The sequence below is a fragment of the Aotus nancymaae genome, unplaced genomic scaffold (assembly GCF_030222135.1).
Source record: "Aotus nancymaae isolate 86718 unplaced genomic scaffold, 86718_ANA_hifiasm-v0.15.2.pri h1tg000040l, whole genome shotgun sequence".
Taxonomy (NCBI): Eukaryota; Metazoa; Chordata; class Mammalia; order Primates; family Aotidae; genus Aotus; species Aotus nancymaae.
In genome coordinates this window covers 91,108,929-91,124,483 of record NW_026988454.1, presented here as the reverse complement: position 1 = coordinate 91,124,483, position 15,555 = coordinate 91,108,929, and the positions used below count along the sequence as shown (strand labels likewise).

Here is a 15,555-nt window from a genome sequence, read left to right as displayed (position 1 = left end):
AGTGTGGATTTAGTTTCAAAAATTTGGGTCACTTTCAGCTGCCATAGCAGGCCATATTTACTTGTGTATTCAGGTGCAACATCAAGAGACTAGAATCCAAAAAAACCTTATCTTGAAATTGGGTCTATTAATTTAACCATTTACTAATCCACTTAAAAACCAAAATGCATTTGGATTATGACCCATTTGGATTATGAAAATTAAAAATGCAAAGATCAGCAAACATTTAAGATTCTAATACTGGAAAATCTCTTCACTCACAGTGTATGTAAAATACAGGCTCTAGATTAAAAGATGCAAAGACTGTCTAGAATAAAAGAAATTACTATTTTCCTCCTAAAAAAGACTGCATCTATGCAGATATGAGTTGGTGTAACTGAGTGAACTAGCTGGGATGCTGTCTATGTTGGCAGCTGAGAGTAAAACTAAGGCCTTTGGAGTCAACAGCCTGGTTATGAACCCCAACTCTTATTATTACCTGTGTAATGTCAGGTAAGTTACCTAAGTACTCAATGTTCCTATATTCTGGTCTATAATAGGGAGATATGCTGCTGCCTGAATTAAATAATGAGTGGAAAATACTCAGCACAGTGTTAACACATAGAGTGGAATAAATGTATTTATCAGCACTGAATGTGAACTTATTAATGTGGAAAAATACAGCTAATAATACCATGTTTTGATACTATCAATAGATCAAAATCATTAACAATTACATTGATACAAATCAACACATCCATTGATTTTTAATATCTAAAAATATATATTAAAACAGCCCAGTACCACTCAACACTTAGTTTTAGGTATACTTACTGGCCTTTACATTAAGTCCAATTACAATCTCCCTTGTAAAAATATCTAGGTTGTTAATAAATCAAGCACCTACATTTTAAGTAATTTTATCAAACAATATGCTTCAAACACTAGTACCAAGTATATGCAAATTGAAGACATTTCTAGAAGATATAAATTTAAAAATACATTCTCATGTATACCACACATACTTTTGTAAAAACACAGAGACCAAAACTAAAGCACAAAGTAATATAACACAACAGATACAAGGTTGGACTAGACTCCTTTTAAGCTCTATGAATCTGTATATGCAGCCAAAAAAGGATACTGTATGTGATATTCAAATAGTATCGGCCAGCTGGTAATGTTGGGTGTAAATCACTTTTCCGTTCTATAAGACGATATAACTTGCGAAAAGTAGGTAATGCTGCAGTACGCATCCAAACAATAAAATCCTCATTTATGAATCCATTATTATCTGGGTCCGAATCCAGCATGTAAACTGGTTTAAGCCAGTTCACAGGCTTTGTTGTACCTTAAAAGGAATGGGGAAGGAATGAGGAGATAAAATATTACATTGTGCAATTAAAGTGGCAGGGAAACAAATAAATTTGGATAATAAATAGAGGTTTATTCAAAAGAATCTTTGCTGCAATTTTAAAATATTAAAACTGAAATGCTTATAAGACACAACAGAAACTGAATTCATAATTAAAAGTATACATTTCCTTTAGAATTTTAGTACATTACAACATTTAACTAACTTGGTGTGAAGCTGACAAAAGAAAAATTGTGTTTTTCAAAGCATAAACTTTAAGATTCTAAAAACAGAAAATTTAAAATACTTCATTAAAACTCATAATTTACGGCTGGGCGTAGTGGCTCATGCCTGTAATCCCAGCACTTTGGGAGGCCGAGGTGGGCAGATCACAACGTCAAGAGAACCTCGTTCTCTACTAAAAATACAAAAAATTAGCTGGGCGTGGTGGCATGTGCCTATAGTCCCAGCTACTTGGGATGCCGAGGCAGGAGGTTCACTTGAACCTGAGAGGCAGAGGTTGCAGTGAGCCAAGATCGCGCCACTGCACTCCAGTCTGGCAGAGTGAGACTCCATCTGAAAAAGAAAAAAAAAAACAAAAACCAAAAAACTCCTAGTTTTTTTTTTTAAGGGATATTAGGAATGTTTTACCTTTAAATCGTTCTTCTAGGTTGTCTCCTCCAGGGGGATTTCTGAATTTCACATTTTTATCTGTCCACCAAGCAATACCTCTCTTTTTCAAAGCGATAGGCATAGGGTAAGAATCATTGCCAATGAGAAACAATTCTAATGTATCTAAACGCAAGAAAAGGAAGACATACTAAACATCTCTTGAAAACTCATGGCATCTGTTTAACTCTATGAGAAATAAAGATCTGACATTTGCTTCCAAAAGTGGTTGTGACAGAGTAGGCATATGATATACATCTGTTATTGATTCCTATGTGGATTAACTATGGTAACTTTATAATTCTAGAAGGACTTCTCTCCCCTTAACAGAGTTCTAATTCACTTACCCATATGGCTAGCTGACATACACTAAGATCAAATGTTTTAATATTAACCCAACTACAATTGCAAGGTAAATCTGCCTTTCTTTCCTTCCTTTCAATAATGCGTGTCTAATAGCTTCTTGCTGATCTATTTCTCTGCCTACATTGTGTAATACAACAGCCAGTAGGCACACGGGGCCTACGGAGTCCTTGAAATATGGTTGGTCCAAATGAGTATGTTCTGCAAGTGTACAATACACATCAGATATCAAAGACTTAGTACAAAAAATTAGAATATGAAGCATCTCAACTTTTATATAGTATTATATACTGAAATGGTAATACCTTGGATATACTGTGTTAAAATGTATTACTAAAATTAATTTCACTTGTTTCTTTACATAGTTTTAAATATGACTATTAGAAAATTTAAAATTACCTACAGGACTTTTATTTACAGCTCACATTATATTTCTATCAGATAGTGCTGCTCTAAATGATCAACTATAGCTCCTTTTCAATGATAAAAATAAAGTCAGTGGGAAGGTCACCCTGACTTTTATTTTAAGTTGTATGAAATAGGAAGGTTAGGAGAATGTTTCTGCTTCTTTCTTCTCAGAGACAGAAATCCATCTTAAAATGTAAGTATGCTCAAAACAAAATCACAAAGCATTATAATACCCCATTCAATACTCAACTTATGTCTTAAATGTTTCAGTTTCTCAATTTTATTTTTACTAAACTATCAAATCTGTAATGAAATTATGTAAACTGTCCTAATTATATATGTCTATATTTGTATCTATATCATACCATTAAACATGCTGTTGGCAATAGCTCCACAAGGAGCAATTGGTTTGTCTTCATTTCTTCGATAAGGCTCACATTCCTTACTGGGATTCTGGTTTTTAGAAGGAAAAGAGGAGAGAAATTATTATCCAGACCTCTAGGAGAACTATGAGCTATCTCTAAATTACTGACTAAGAATTCAACACCTTTATTTTTCTCACTACAATACATAGGTCTGTAATGTAAGTAGGCTATAAATAACACCACATTTAAATATTCGAAATGTATTCTTAACATTACCGTCTTACCTTTTTAATATAACCTTTACTTGCATATGTTTTGTCATATACACATGTATCAAATAAACATCTTTTTGATTTTCTTATCATAGAAACATTACCACAAAGGATTTTCCGCCCAAGAAAAATTAAGAAATGGTCTATTGCCAATCCAGTGTGATATAACAAAGAAAATCTTAAACAGGAACTAAAGAGACTAGAGGTTCTAGCTCCTTGGGCAATTCCTTTAATTTAACTGGGACTCCCAGAATAAACATGTCCAACTTTACAAACTCAAATGTTGTGATTTGGGGTTAAATCCTACATATAAGAAAGGAAGGAAGGAGTCTAGTGCAGATTCCTAGAAAATACTGATCTTTAAATTATACAAGAAAAACAAAAATGCTGACAAGGCAGAACATTTGCCTGTGCTCCAGATTTGGTTTTGACTTAATACCTACTAAGGATCTCAAAGAGATGTGGCAGTTATGGGATTCAACTAGAGATGGTATCAAGTCTGAGGTTAAGTGTCTGAGCTGGGACCTTCCTGCCACATTAAGCCATGTCTCAGAACACATAAACTTACCAAGATAATCTCAGTTTGAAATTAAGGAGACCCTAATTAGACCTCTTAGAACTACTTCATTACCAGCTAACCTTGACTTGTATCTATATTCTCCACGTCTGAACTGGAAAAAAGCACTCATGTCAATGGAAAATATAAGAAAGGAAGATAAGCTAAGGAAGCCTGGGGCAGGTATCTCATGAAGTCTCTTCAATATTTGACTTCTCAGCTTTTTGTTCCCTACACCATCTGTACTGATAAAGCTATGAATGGCAAATAGATCTACCAGCCACTAAATTCTTAAGGAAGTTTTAAAAAAATGGAAAATACTATTTGCCACCTATGTGTCAGGTACTAAACTAAATAATGCTAGGTACTTTGCATTAACTGGCTTACAAAAGTCATTTGATGAGGGCCAGGTCCAGTGGCTCATGCCTGTAATTCCAGCACTTTGGGAGGACAAGGCAGGAGGATCCCTTGAGTCCAGGTGTTCAAGATCAGCCTGGGCAACATGTGAAACCCCATCTCTACAAAAATACAAAAAATTAGCTGGGCATGGTGGCATGTGCCTTTAGTCCCAACTACTTGGGAGGCTGAGGTGGGTGGTTTGCTTGAGTCCAAGAGGCAAGGGTTGCAGTGAGGGGAGATCATGCCATTGCACCCCAGCCTGGGTGACAAAGTCAACCCTGTCTCAAAAAAAAAAAGCTATCTGATGAGTAGCATGTACCATACTAGGTGCTAAAAACAGAAAATTGAAAAGAATATAATCCCTACCTACTTTTAAGCAACTCCAAATATTATAGAGACAGCAGACCCTTACGAAACCAACTATCATACGAAATAAGAGCCATGATGAAGATGTCTGTATTCATTCAGCAAATATTTATTATATGCCTTCCATGTGCAAGCACTAGCCAGGCACTTGGTAAATAGTGATTTTAAAAAGTCATGTTCCCAGCGCTCATGAGCTTACAGTATAGCTGAAAAGAAAGACAACAGATAAGCAAACATGCAATTACAAATTACAATAAGTGTTATGAAGAAGTTGTGTGAGTATTTAATGGAAAGAGAATAGGAGGAGCTGCTTTAGAATCTATGCTTGATTATGGAGTAGGTATCATTTAAGTTAAGACATACAAAAAGAGCAGGAGCCAGCCATATGAAAGAAGACATAAGAGAGCTGTAAGCAATGAAAACAGCACATGCCACTCAAGAAGAACTTATTTCTGTGAAGGTAATGGTGAATGTAGCTGGAGCATGCCAAGAGGGAGGATGATACATGATGAGATTACAGGATTACACATAGCTCAGATCATCCGGAGATTTTACTCCAAGTGCTAATATGACCACTGAAAGATTTTAGGTAGGGAAATGATATTTATACTTTTTAAAAACATCACTACAGCTGCTATGAAAAGAATGGCCTGGAAACACGGGGCAGGACTGGATGATGTGAGACACAATTTGTTTATCAAAGCAAAAAGTGATAGTGACTTGGAACAAAAACCAAATAAAATAAATATGTAAAGAAGCATATTTTTCCATAGAAGGGCATTCAGAAAAACAGCAGGCCTTGAGAAGGAAGACAAGACCTCCAGGGAAAGAGTAAAAATGACATTCTAAGCAAACGAAATGCTAAATGGCAAGATGAGCAGATTACTTGTGTTACAATGCATGGTTAGGGAGCAGCAAACAAGGCCCAAGGTAGCCAGGCCTTGTTTAATATATTAAACATAGTATATAAGATAATGAAGCTGATGCCAGATTGTAAAGGGCCTTACACATAATGCCTGGTCCTTTATAGAAAAAGTTGATCAATTCCTGGTCTGGCCTAAAATCTTGGCTTACAGTTTGGAAGAAAACAATCAGTTTCAGTTTCCTTTACCCTCAATGAAGAGAGCACATATATAAATAAAATAACTGTAAATCAGCCACGGTTTCTGGGGTTTTGGAATACACAAAATCTATAATCCCAACAAACACATTCAGTAAGGTCTAGAAACTTGGTATATCTCACAGTACATCAACTTCTCTGGATTTGAGCGCTAACAACTGGATCCTATGGAATAAACCCCACACAGATTCAAAATATCATAGGCCTAACCAGAACCCTGTGTATACCAAGGAATCTTTAAGCAGACTGGTATTGCTTAAAATCCCATGTATCAGTGTCAGATACAGTAAGTTTCTCTTCAAATATTTGGCTTGTTAACTTGCTTGTTCTTTGTTCTTAAGATCAACTTCCTTGTACTTTCCTGCTCCTAGTTACCTGCTCTGTAAATTACCCGTCCCGCCACAATGGTCCTTCCCACCACTGTAATCCACACTCCTCCTCTGTTTATTATAGCCAGTTGGGATTAGTTTAGATTGTGCAGTCTGACCTCAACCAACGGGGATAAGACACAGAATCAAGGACCAACTGTGTTAGGAATAAAAACCCCTTTCCTCCTTTGTTCAATGTGCTCTTGCCATCGTGACTGATGCAGGCAGCACACCCTTCTGCAGAAGTAAATTGCCTTGATGACAAAACTTTTTGCCTAAGTGCTCATTTCCTTTGTGACTCCTAGATCTTATCTCCAACATCAGGAACTGATGATCAGCAATAAAACCAATTAGGATAACCTAGAACAGTTATATTTTACATTTACCAGACCCATGCTGCTCACGATAGAGTCCTAAATCGCATTCTAAGAGATTCACCAATTCTAAGAAATCCTAAATTGCTCTGGGCCTCTGAATGTTTGCTACATTGGCAACAGTAACATAAAATACTTAGGGCTGGGTGCGGTGGCTCACACCTGTAATCCTAGCACTTTGGGTGGCCGAGGCCGGTGGATCACCTGAGGTCCAGAGATTGAGACCAACCAGGCCAACAGGGCAAAACCCCGTCTCTACTGAAAATTCAAAAATTAGCCAGGCATGGTGGTGCATGACTGGTATCCCAGCTACTCAGGAGGCTGAGGCAGGAGAATCACTTGAACCTGGGAGGTACAGGTAGCAGTGAGCCAAGATCGTGCCACTGTGCTCCAGCCTTCGAGACGAAGTGAGCCTCCGTCCCCCCCACCCCCCACCAAAAAAACTTAGGCACTAGCCACTACTACGGAAAACTAAACAACAGTAAAGAAACTAAGATCCCCTAGTCCACAGATTTCCAAACCAGGCTGGGATCAGTGCATCTGTGCAAATTCCAGGAAAAATATTTTAAATAAAAATCCTCACTATACAAACTATAAATTATAGCACTTTAATTTCATCCTAACAATTCTAACTGAACAGATACTACATATTCTTATTTTATAGATACCATATTTTAATATTTATCATTTTACTTACAAGCAAAGCACTAGAATCTCCATTCAGTTGACTATCATCTCGTGATTTCACATAACGACGATGGTTTTGATAGAAATTAGACAGTCCATAATACATAAACACATTGCCCTAGAGAAACAGGAAAAAAATTTCATGTAAAAACTTTTGTATAAACATATTGCATGTGTACATAAAAGCTATGTAATTTGAACTTTATTAGTTTATAATTTGTGATAGGTAGTCGGGGGTAAATTCTACCAGTACTTAGCAATCTAAAATGGCAAAACAACAAATAAGGTCAAAGAAAGTATGTTACAAAAATCCACAAGTGAACTTTAAAACTATCCTTAAAGATGTCAAAGAAGTACTATTTACATTTAGAAAGAATCTTCAAGGAATCTATTAGCCTACTTTGAGCTACCTTCAATTTAAAATTTTCTCTAATTCAAACTGATCTTCACCCAGTTAGTATCAACTTTTCACAGGGATAATGGTCAAACTTGGTTTTTTTTCCCCCAGAGACTGGAGTCTTGCTATGTTGCCCAGGCTGGCCCTGAATTCCCCAGCTGGAGCTATTCTCCCGCTTCTGTCCCTAAAAGCTGGGAGGTGTGCATTACAGGCTTGTAGTACAACATCCAGCTGAAACTTTCATTTTTTTGGACAAGTGAATTCTGAACTTGAATTGGGATATAATAAATTCCTCAATAGGACACTATGTAATATTATGAGTTAATAAACTACTAATTAGTAGAGTCTCTATGATAATGAGCCACTTTATAGTAATCAAGAAAAGTACTTTAATATACTTAACAGAGCCAACATTGAAATAACCTGGGAAAGAAGTGTAACCTATATATATTACAGTTATTTAGAAGATGCTAAGAAGCCATCTTAAATGATTAACATTTTTAGAAGTAGCATACATTAAGCTATTTTCTCCTTTCTGGTTGCTACCTCTATTTTCTGTATTCTTATCCTTAATTAAAAGTAATTCAGTAACATTATAAGTATACTTCACTTGATTTGCTGTTTTCATATACACTATCATTTATTTAATGCTTGACTTTCAATGTCAAACCATGCAAATTTTCCCATTCTATATAAAGAAAATATTTACATAGAAACCTTTTTGTGGAAAGGAGGGAATATCAGTTATATCACAGAAATGGAGACAATGAATATTCTTTTTTAAAAGGAAGTATTACCTCAAGATTCAGTACAGTAAATTCAATTTGTAAACTGAAAAAGAGATTCTTTGAATGAATACTGAGACAAAATAACCTAACTGAAGTTCCCCGAAAACAGTTTAGTCCAATTCAACATGGGATCTTGTGAAGAAACACAAAATTCACAAGAGAATGAATTTGAGGTTGACTGCCTTTGCAAAAAACAAGTTCTGAAGTGTTTTTTGAATGGGAGAGAAAACTAATGGAGCTTCTCTAACACTACTAGTCTCTCATTTCTTCAATTCTGACTGTTCTGACAAAAGCAGAACTTATTGCATCTTTTTTGTTGTTGTTGTTGCTGTTTTTGAGATGAAATGTCGCTCTTGTCCAGGCTGGAGTGCAATGGTGCAATCTTTCCACTTGAATCAGGTTCAAGTGATTCTCCTGCCTCAGCCTCCCAAGTAGCTGGAATTAGAGGCGCCTGCCACCACATCTGGCTAATTTTTATATTTTTAGTAGAGATAGAGTTTCACCATGTTGGCCAGGCTGGTCTCAAACTCCTAACTTCAGGTGATCCGCCCACCTCTGCCTCTGAAAGTGTTGGCATGAGCCACCACCAAGCCCCGCCAACTTATTGCATCTTTATGTATGTCCATCACATTGAGAAATCATGGACTTGTAAAGATGCTTTAAATGTCTAATCTCTGCTGAAACCAAGTTAAATAATTATATTTGTCTTCTACCAAATTTGTTTTCATGTTTTATTCAAAGGCAGCATTATCCTGTCCTTTATCTCAGTGCAAGACCATCTATAACCACTAGATGGCAACCAACTACTAGGGACTATTAACGTCATCACTTTAGAAAATCTTATGTGCAGAAAATCTAAAAAGTTGGCATGTATTAATGCAGTTTTGCTCTCTAAAGAATAATTATTTTAAGCTCAATTTTCAGGCACAGGAGAGCATAGAGAGGTCTTTTCACATATTTTTTGAATGTTTATGTCCTTTGGCATGTGCTTAGAATGGCAGATCAGTGTAAATGCAAACAGATGTATTTCTAACTACTTATAAAAATATAAATGATCAATAAGGTTTTAATAAGTGTTTGCATGTTTTATAATGCTTCATGTGTCATAAAAATAATTCAATTAAGTAATGGGAGAATTAGTATTTATCTGAAGTAAAGCTTGCTTTAGTATTTTAGGTATGCAAAACTGAGCAATAATTTTAAAAATACAAGTATATATAACTTGATAAAAAATTTATTTGTACATTCATAAAATTATCTAGTAAAAGGAAAAAATACAAGGTCTTAAATTTGTCTACAAAGTACTAACTAAAATAAAACATTCAAATAAACATATTTAATTGACAGCAAAATCCAACAGCCAAACATATAAAACAATCGCCCTCAAAAGCCTATGAACTCCAGCAAATTAAAGTGACTTCTCTATAAAAAGAAACTACCTAGAGTAAAAGACATTTAGTACCATATCAGTATTTTTTAAAGCATGGCTTTTCTAGCACATTACTTGGAAACACAGACCTCAAATGACTTTTCCAGTGTGAAGTTGATGGTACAAATGCAAGGTGTCACATCCGGAGATAAACATTTATTGCAGGGACTGGAAGGCTCTGTTCCGGTATAATCAATCTGCAAGAGAAAAATATAACTAAGCACTTCCTTAGAGAAAGTGGATACCTAAAACACTCTGAAATAACTTGCTATTAAAAGAAAAATTAAGTCCAATGAAGCAACCTAGAGCCCAGACAAAAACTGTTTTTAAGGTCATCTGTTTTAACAGTGTGAGTCAGTAAAAACTGGAAAGGGTCCTCTGTTGTTCTACTGGCTGATCTTTCCAAGTAGTCTTCTCTTCTTTTTATCAAAGAAATATATTTATACATATAAAATTCAAAACTGCATGATAAATATTAATAGCTAAAACATCTAAACTATTAAAATACTACATTAACAGAGATAAATAAATCAGCTTTTCCTTTTAAATCTTTCAATCTTAAATACTTCTCAGCCACCTCAGCTTTCCATGATACACTTTTGAAAAAAATTAGGTTATCAAGAGCTAATATTTTTCCAACACGTGGTCTTGAATTTGTCTGTCTTGGGTTCCTGGCAAGCAGCTTCATGCTTGGAATTTCCCAGGTGATAAAAGTATGTTTGTTATTTATAAGCCTCTTGATTCACACCAAGGTTTCTGTTAACAAGATCGCTCAAAATAGCAGCTAGTCACCAGAAAGACTAATTGTGTGATTAGGGGCCTTTGGCCCAGCCCAACCTCTTAGGAGGAAACTGGGGCTAAAAATTTAGTTCAATCAATTAGCCAATGTTCAATCAATCAAGCCTACATCATGAAGTCCCAAAAGAAACTCTAGACACTGAAGTGAAGGAGAGCTTTCTGGTTGGTGAATCCACTAATGTGCTGGGAGGGTTATGTGCTCTAAGTATACAGGGAGAGGGCTAAAAGCTCTGCATTCAGGACACTCTAGACCTTGCTATATGTGTCTTCTAGGAACCCCTCTGAATATATAGTCAGTTGGTCAGAAATATGGGTGACCTGGAGATCCCTGAACTTGCAAATGGCATCTGAAGTGAGGGAAATCTTATGGAGAGGTAGTGAGAAGAGTCTGGGAACCCCCTGGATTTGGAGCCAGTTGCCAAGTAGTATGGGGTGGCCTGGGAACTTGACTTGCAGCTGGTGTCTGAAGTGGAGGACGGTCTTATTGAGGACCATGCCCTTCAAACTGTGGAATCTGACACTAATTCAGGGTGATTAGTGCCAGAAGTGAATTGCAGTATACTGGTTGATGTCAGAAAATCTGGCCTGATGGCTAAACTGAAAACCTTTTTTTCCCCACCGCTATAAACATTTTTATTTTATTTTATTTATTTTTTTTTATTATTATTGCATTTTAGGTTTTGGAGTACATGTGAAAAACATGCAAGACTGTTGCATAGGTGCACACGTGGCAGTGTGATTTGCTGCCTTCCTCCCCTTCACCTATATGTGGCATTTCTAGTTTAAGGTTCACAGCAAAATTGAACCAAGTACAGAGTTCCTATATACCCTCGGCCTCTAACACACATATAACTTCCCCCACTATCAACATCTCACACCACAGTGGTACATTGCTACAACTGATGAATCTACACTGACACACCACCATCATCCAAAGTCCACAGTTCACATTATGGTTCACACTTGGTGTATATGCTATGGATTTTGACAATGTATAATGAGTATCCACCATTATGTTATCATACAGAATAGTCTCTCTGCCCTAAAAAAAAAAAACCCTGTACTCTGTCTATTTATCCCTCTCCCTGCTAAACCCCGGAACGGACTGATCTTTTTACTGTCTCCATAGTTTTGTCTTTTCCAGAATGTTATATATGAAATCAAACTGTATGTGCCCTTTTCAGATTGGTTTCTTTCACTTAGTAATATGCATTTAAGATTTTATATGTCTTTTCATGGGTTTATAGTTCATTTATTTTTAGCAATAAATAATACCCACTGTCTAGATGTGCCACAGTTTATTGATTTGTACATCTACTAAAGGACATCTTGGTTGCTTCCGAGTTATTGAAATTATGACTAAAGCTTTTATACATCCATGTGCAGGTTTTGTGTGGACATAAGTTTTCAGCCCACTTAGGTAAACACAAGGTGTGCGATTGCTGGGTCATATAGTAAGAGTATGTTTACTTTTGTAAGAAACTGCCGAATTGACTTCCAAACGAGTTGTACCATTTTGCATTCCATCATAATTCCTGTTGCTCCACGGCGTTTGGTGGTGTCAGTTTCGCATTTCCACCATTCCACTAGTATGTGGTAACATGTCATTGTTGTTGCAACTTGCAATTCTCTATTGATATATGATGTTGAGCATTTTTATATGCTTACTTGCCGCCTGAATGTTATGAACTGAATGTTTGTCACCCCATGAAAATCTGAAAGGACTGTTTAAAAAAATCATTATCATTAATATATTAAGCCTATGTGTAAGGCATGACATTAGATACAAGATACATACAAAAGCAATTATACGTTATACAGTTTACACAGCCTTTTCCGTCACACACATATTTCATCTGACCCTCACCAAAATCATATAATGTTATCTCCATTTTATATAAAAAGAACACATTCAGAAACTTGTCCAAAGTCCTAGCTAGTGCTAGGCTGGAACCAAAGACTTCTGACTCCAGGCCTTACGTTCCTTCTACTAAACTGTTTTTTCCCCAAAAATAGCCCCGTTTGCCCTCTAGCAGACTACTTTATTAAAAATAACATATAAATACCAAGAAAACTACCATAAAATGCTAAGTGCCAAACTGGATGGCATAGCGCAATAATAAATAGATGGGCCAGTACTTATTTCTTACTGAGAAGCAGCAAAGTTTTGAACAGAGTCATAAAAGAAAGATGGAAGAAAAAGAGGTGGCATATGAAGAAAGAGATGGAAAGCACGAGGCATATTTAAGAACAATAGCATAAACATTTTGGATTTATGGAGAGTTTTCATGTTGGAAGGAGAAATGAGACAGCTAAGAAGGTAAACTGGAGCCAAAATTATATACTGTATTTCACTGACTACTGTTTATTGAATGTATACTAAGTGCCAGGCATTATAAGCACTTAATACACATCATCTCATTTTAAAAATAAAATTACCCTGGCAAAGTTTGTTTTTATTTTCCTTAAACTAGGAAACTGTCATCAAGCAATCTTCCCAGATCATCCAGCCTAGTAATTCTAGCAAAAGTTTGAACCAGCCCTGCCTGTTGCCAACATCTATTCCCTTTCATGAAATGGACATGTCCTTTCTGACCTACAAACTCAGGAGCTTCAGATTATAAGAATGAAGAGAAACCTCTGATGGATCATTGTAACTTCTTTTGTTGTTAAGCTGCCTTGCATTTACAATTCCAAGTTTTGTGGAACTGTCCATTGTGAGTTTTGGAAGGATGCAAGGTTCCACCTCCCATTTCAGACCAAAGGGAGAGAGGGGTTCTTCCTCTCCATAAACCCAGGGTAGCCAGTGTAAAGGTACAAGTGCTAGACTCAGCAATCAGACACTCCCACATAAACCAGTGAATCCTGGGAAGCAAAGTGTGGGTGAGATTAAATGAGCAATCACAGCAGTAGTCTTGCAAGAAAAATTCAACAGCAGCTGTGGCATCTGCATCAGACTGTGTTTATACTATCAAAACTCCCTGACTTCCCACTTGCCTTCAAACCTGATTCTCTACACTCCCATCCATTTTGTGTGGGAGTTACCCAACCCTCCTTTAATACTTTCTTTCCTGTCTAAGCTACCCAGAGCTGGTTACTGCTGCTGACAATAAAGCCTCAGAAAGCTAAGTAACCCTGAGTGTTAAAATGTCCTGCAGGAAATAAGGAACTTAAGAGAGTTCTGAGGAGAATAACATAATGAAATATTTGCATATAAACAGATTAAAAGAGTTTAGGAAATGGGACTTTCATTTCTTTATGAATGCCCATCATGATGTAATCATGCACCTAATATTTATGAGTATCTCTATGGTCCTGGCAATGAGGATTCAGCCTAGCGCCTGATCTCTTGGAGTTCAGTATCTAACATTGAAAACAACAATAAAATAGAATGGATATTTTGATTTTAAAAAACAAAGTGCTGGTGGTATAGAAATACAACCTAGTCTAGTAGTCAGCAAATTTCTTCACCAGAGCTGCTGAGTAGATGGCTAAACAGGAAGACAGTACAAAGAGAGACTATATCCTTGACTGAGGGCTTAGCACATTGATATATTTTCGATATTTGTCACCACACAAGTATCAGGTGAAATTGTAATCCTCAGTATTGGAAGGGGGGCCTGTTGGGAGGTGACGGGATTATGGCTGAGGTTTTCTCATAAATGGTTCAGCACCATCCCCATTGTGCTGTCCTCGTGATAGTAAGTTCTCATGAAATCTGGTTGTTTAAAAGTGTGTAACACCTGCTCGCTCACACCCACTCTCTCTTTCTTGTTCCTGCTTTCACCATGTGACATGACTGCTCCTTCTTTGCTTTCCACTATGATTGGAAGCTTCCTGAAGCCTCCCCAGGATGTCAAAAGGAAGTCAAGTATATGTCAGCAAGTCTGCAGAACTATGAGCCAATTAAACCTCTTTTCTTTATAAATTACCTAATCTCAGCTATTTATTTTTAACAATGCAAGCACAGCTTAATACACACAAGAACAGACCGAAAAGTACAAATTTGAGACTTAAAAGTTCCAAATTAGAGATAAAAATCTGAAAATCAGAGGTTCTCCAATTATCTCATTTCTCATACTATTTATACAAATGTATAAAATAACTTGCAAAACAATTGGCAACCAGTAATAAAAACTTAGGTCTCAGAAAAAGAAGGGTGGCATAAGATTGCAGAGTAGAAGCTAAAGGAATAGCTTTTGCGACCTTGAGCCAATATAAGCTACAGCAGTGTGGCTTTAAAGCTCAGGTAACAGAAGGTGGATAGAGCTATGGAGAGGACCATTACAGCACTACTGTAGAATTTCTAAATAAACAGTAGCATTGAAACCTTCAGCAGATCGTACCCTTCCCAAAGATACTGGTACTTGCATGAGGTACAGAAACACCAGAAGCATCAAAGAAGCTTGTTCCGGGGACAATAGGTATAGCAGACATAAGCCAGGGGCTAGGAAGATCACGACATTATTAGCCCTACTCTAGGTGACTAAAGCAGGTAACTTTAGTTTTATGAGTCCTATCAATGCCACTGGTGTCATAGCCCAGCAGCAAAGTTCTCTGCTCTGTCACTGACAGATCTCAGGCTAAAAGAGAAGGCTGTTAAGAGTTGAACAGTTGTCCATGTTCTTGCCTAAGAGGAAGTAACGTAAGCTACATTGCTTCCTACCTAAGACTAAAAAATGAGTGATATCATTTTAAGTTTTCCACAGAGGTCACTATTATTGTAAAGTAAGTAATGTGTATAATCCAGACTCTGATAAGAGAGAAAGTGGATATGGATATTGAGAGTGAGAGAAGGGTACACAATAAAGCAGCACAGTATCCTGGAGTACTGAACAATATTTTTTAAGGTACTTAAAATGG

General features: G+C 36.6%; 1 protein-coding gene across 1 annotated transcript in view; it reads right to left on the bottom strand.

Annotated features, from left to right (window-relative positions):
* Nucleotides 1-15,555, bottom strand: part of TMEM30A (transmembrane protein 30A) — a 34,261-nt gene that overhangs the window by 4,720 nt on the left and 13,986 nt on the right. The window contains 5 exon segments of the mRNA XM_012471817.2: nucleotides 1,124-1,330; nucleotides 1,985-2,128; nucleotides 3,139-3,226; nucleotides 7,291-7,398; nucleotides 9,984-10,091. Of these exon segments, the coding sequence (XP_012327240.2) occupies nucleotides 1,124-1,330; nucleotides 1,985-2,128; nucleotides 3,139-3,226; nucleotides 7,291-7,398; nucleotides 9,984-10,091 (655 nt within the window).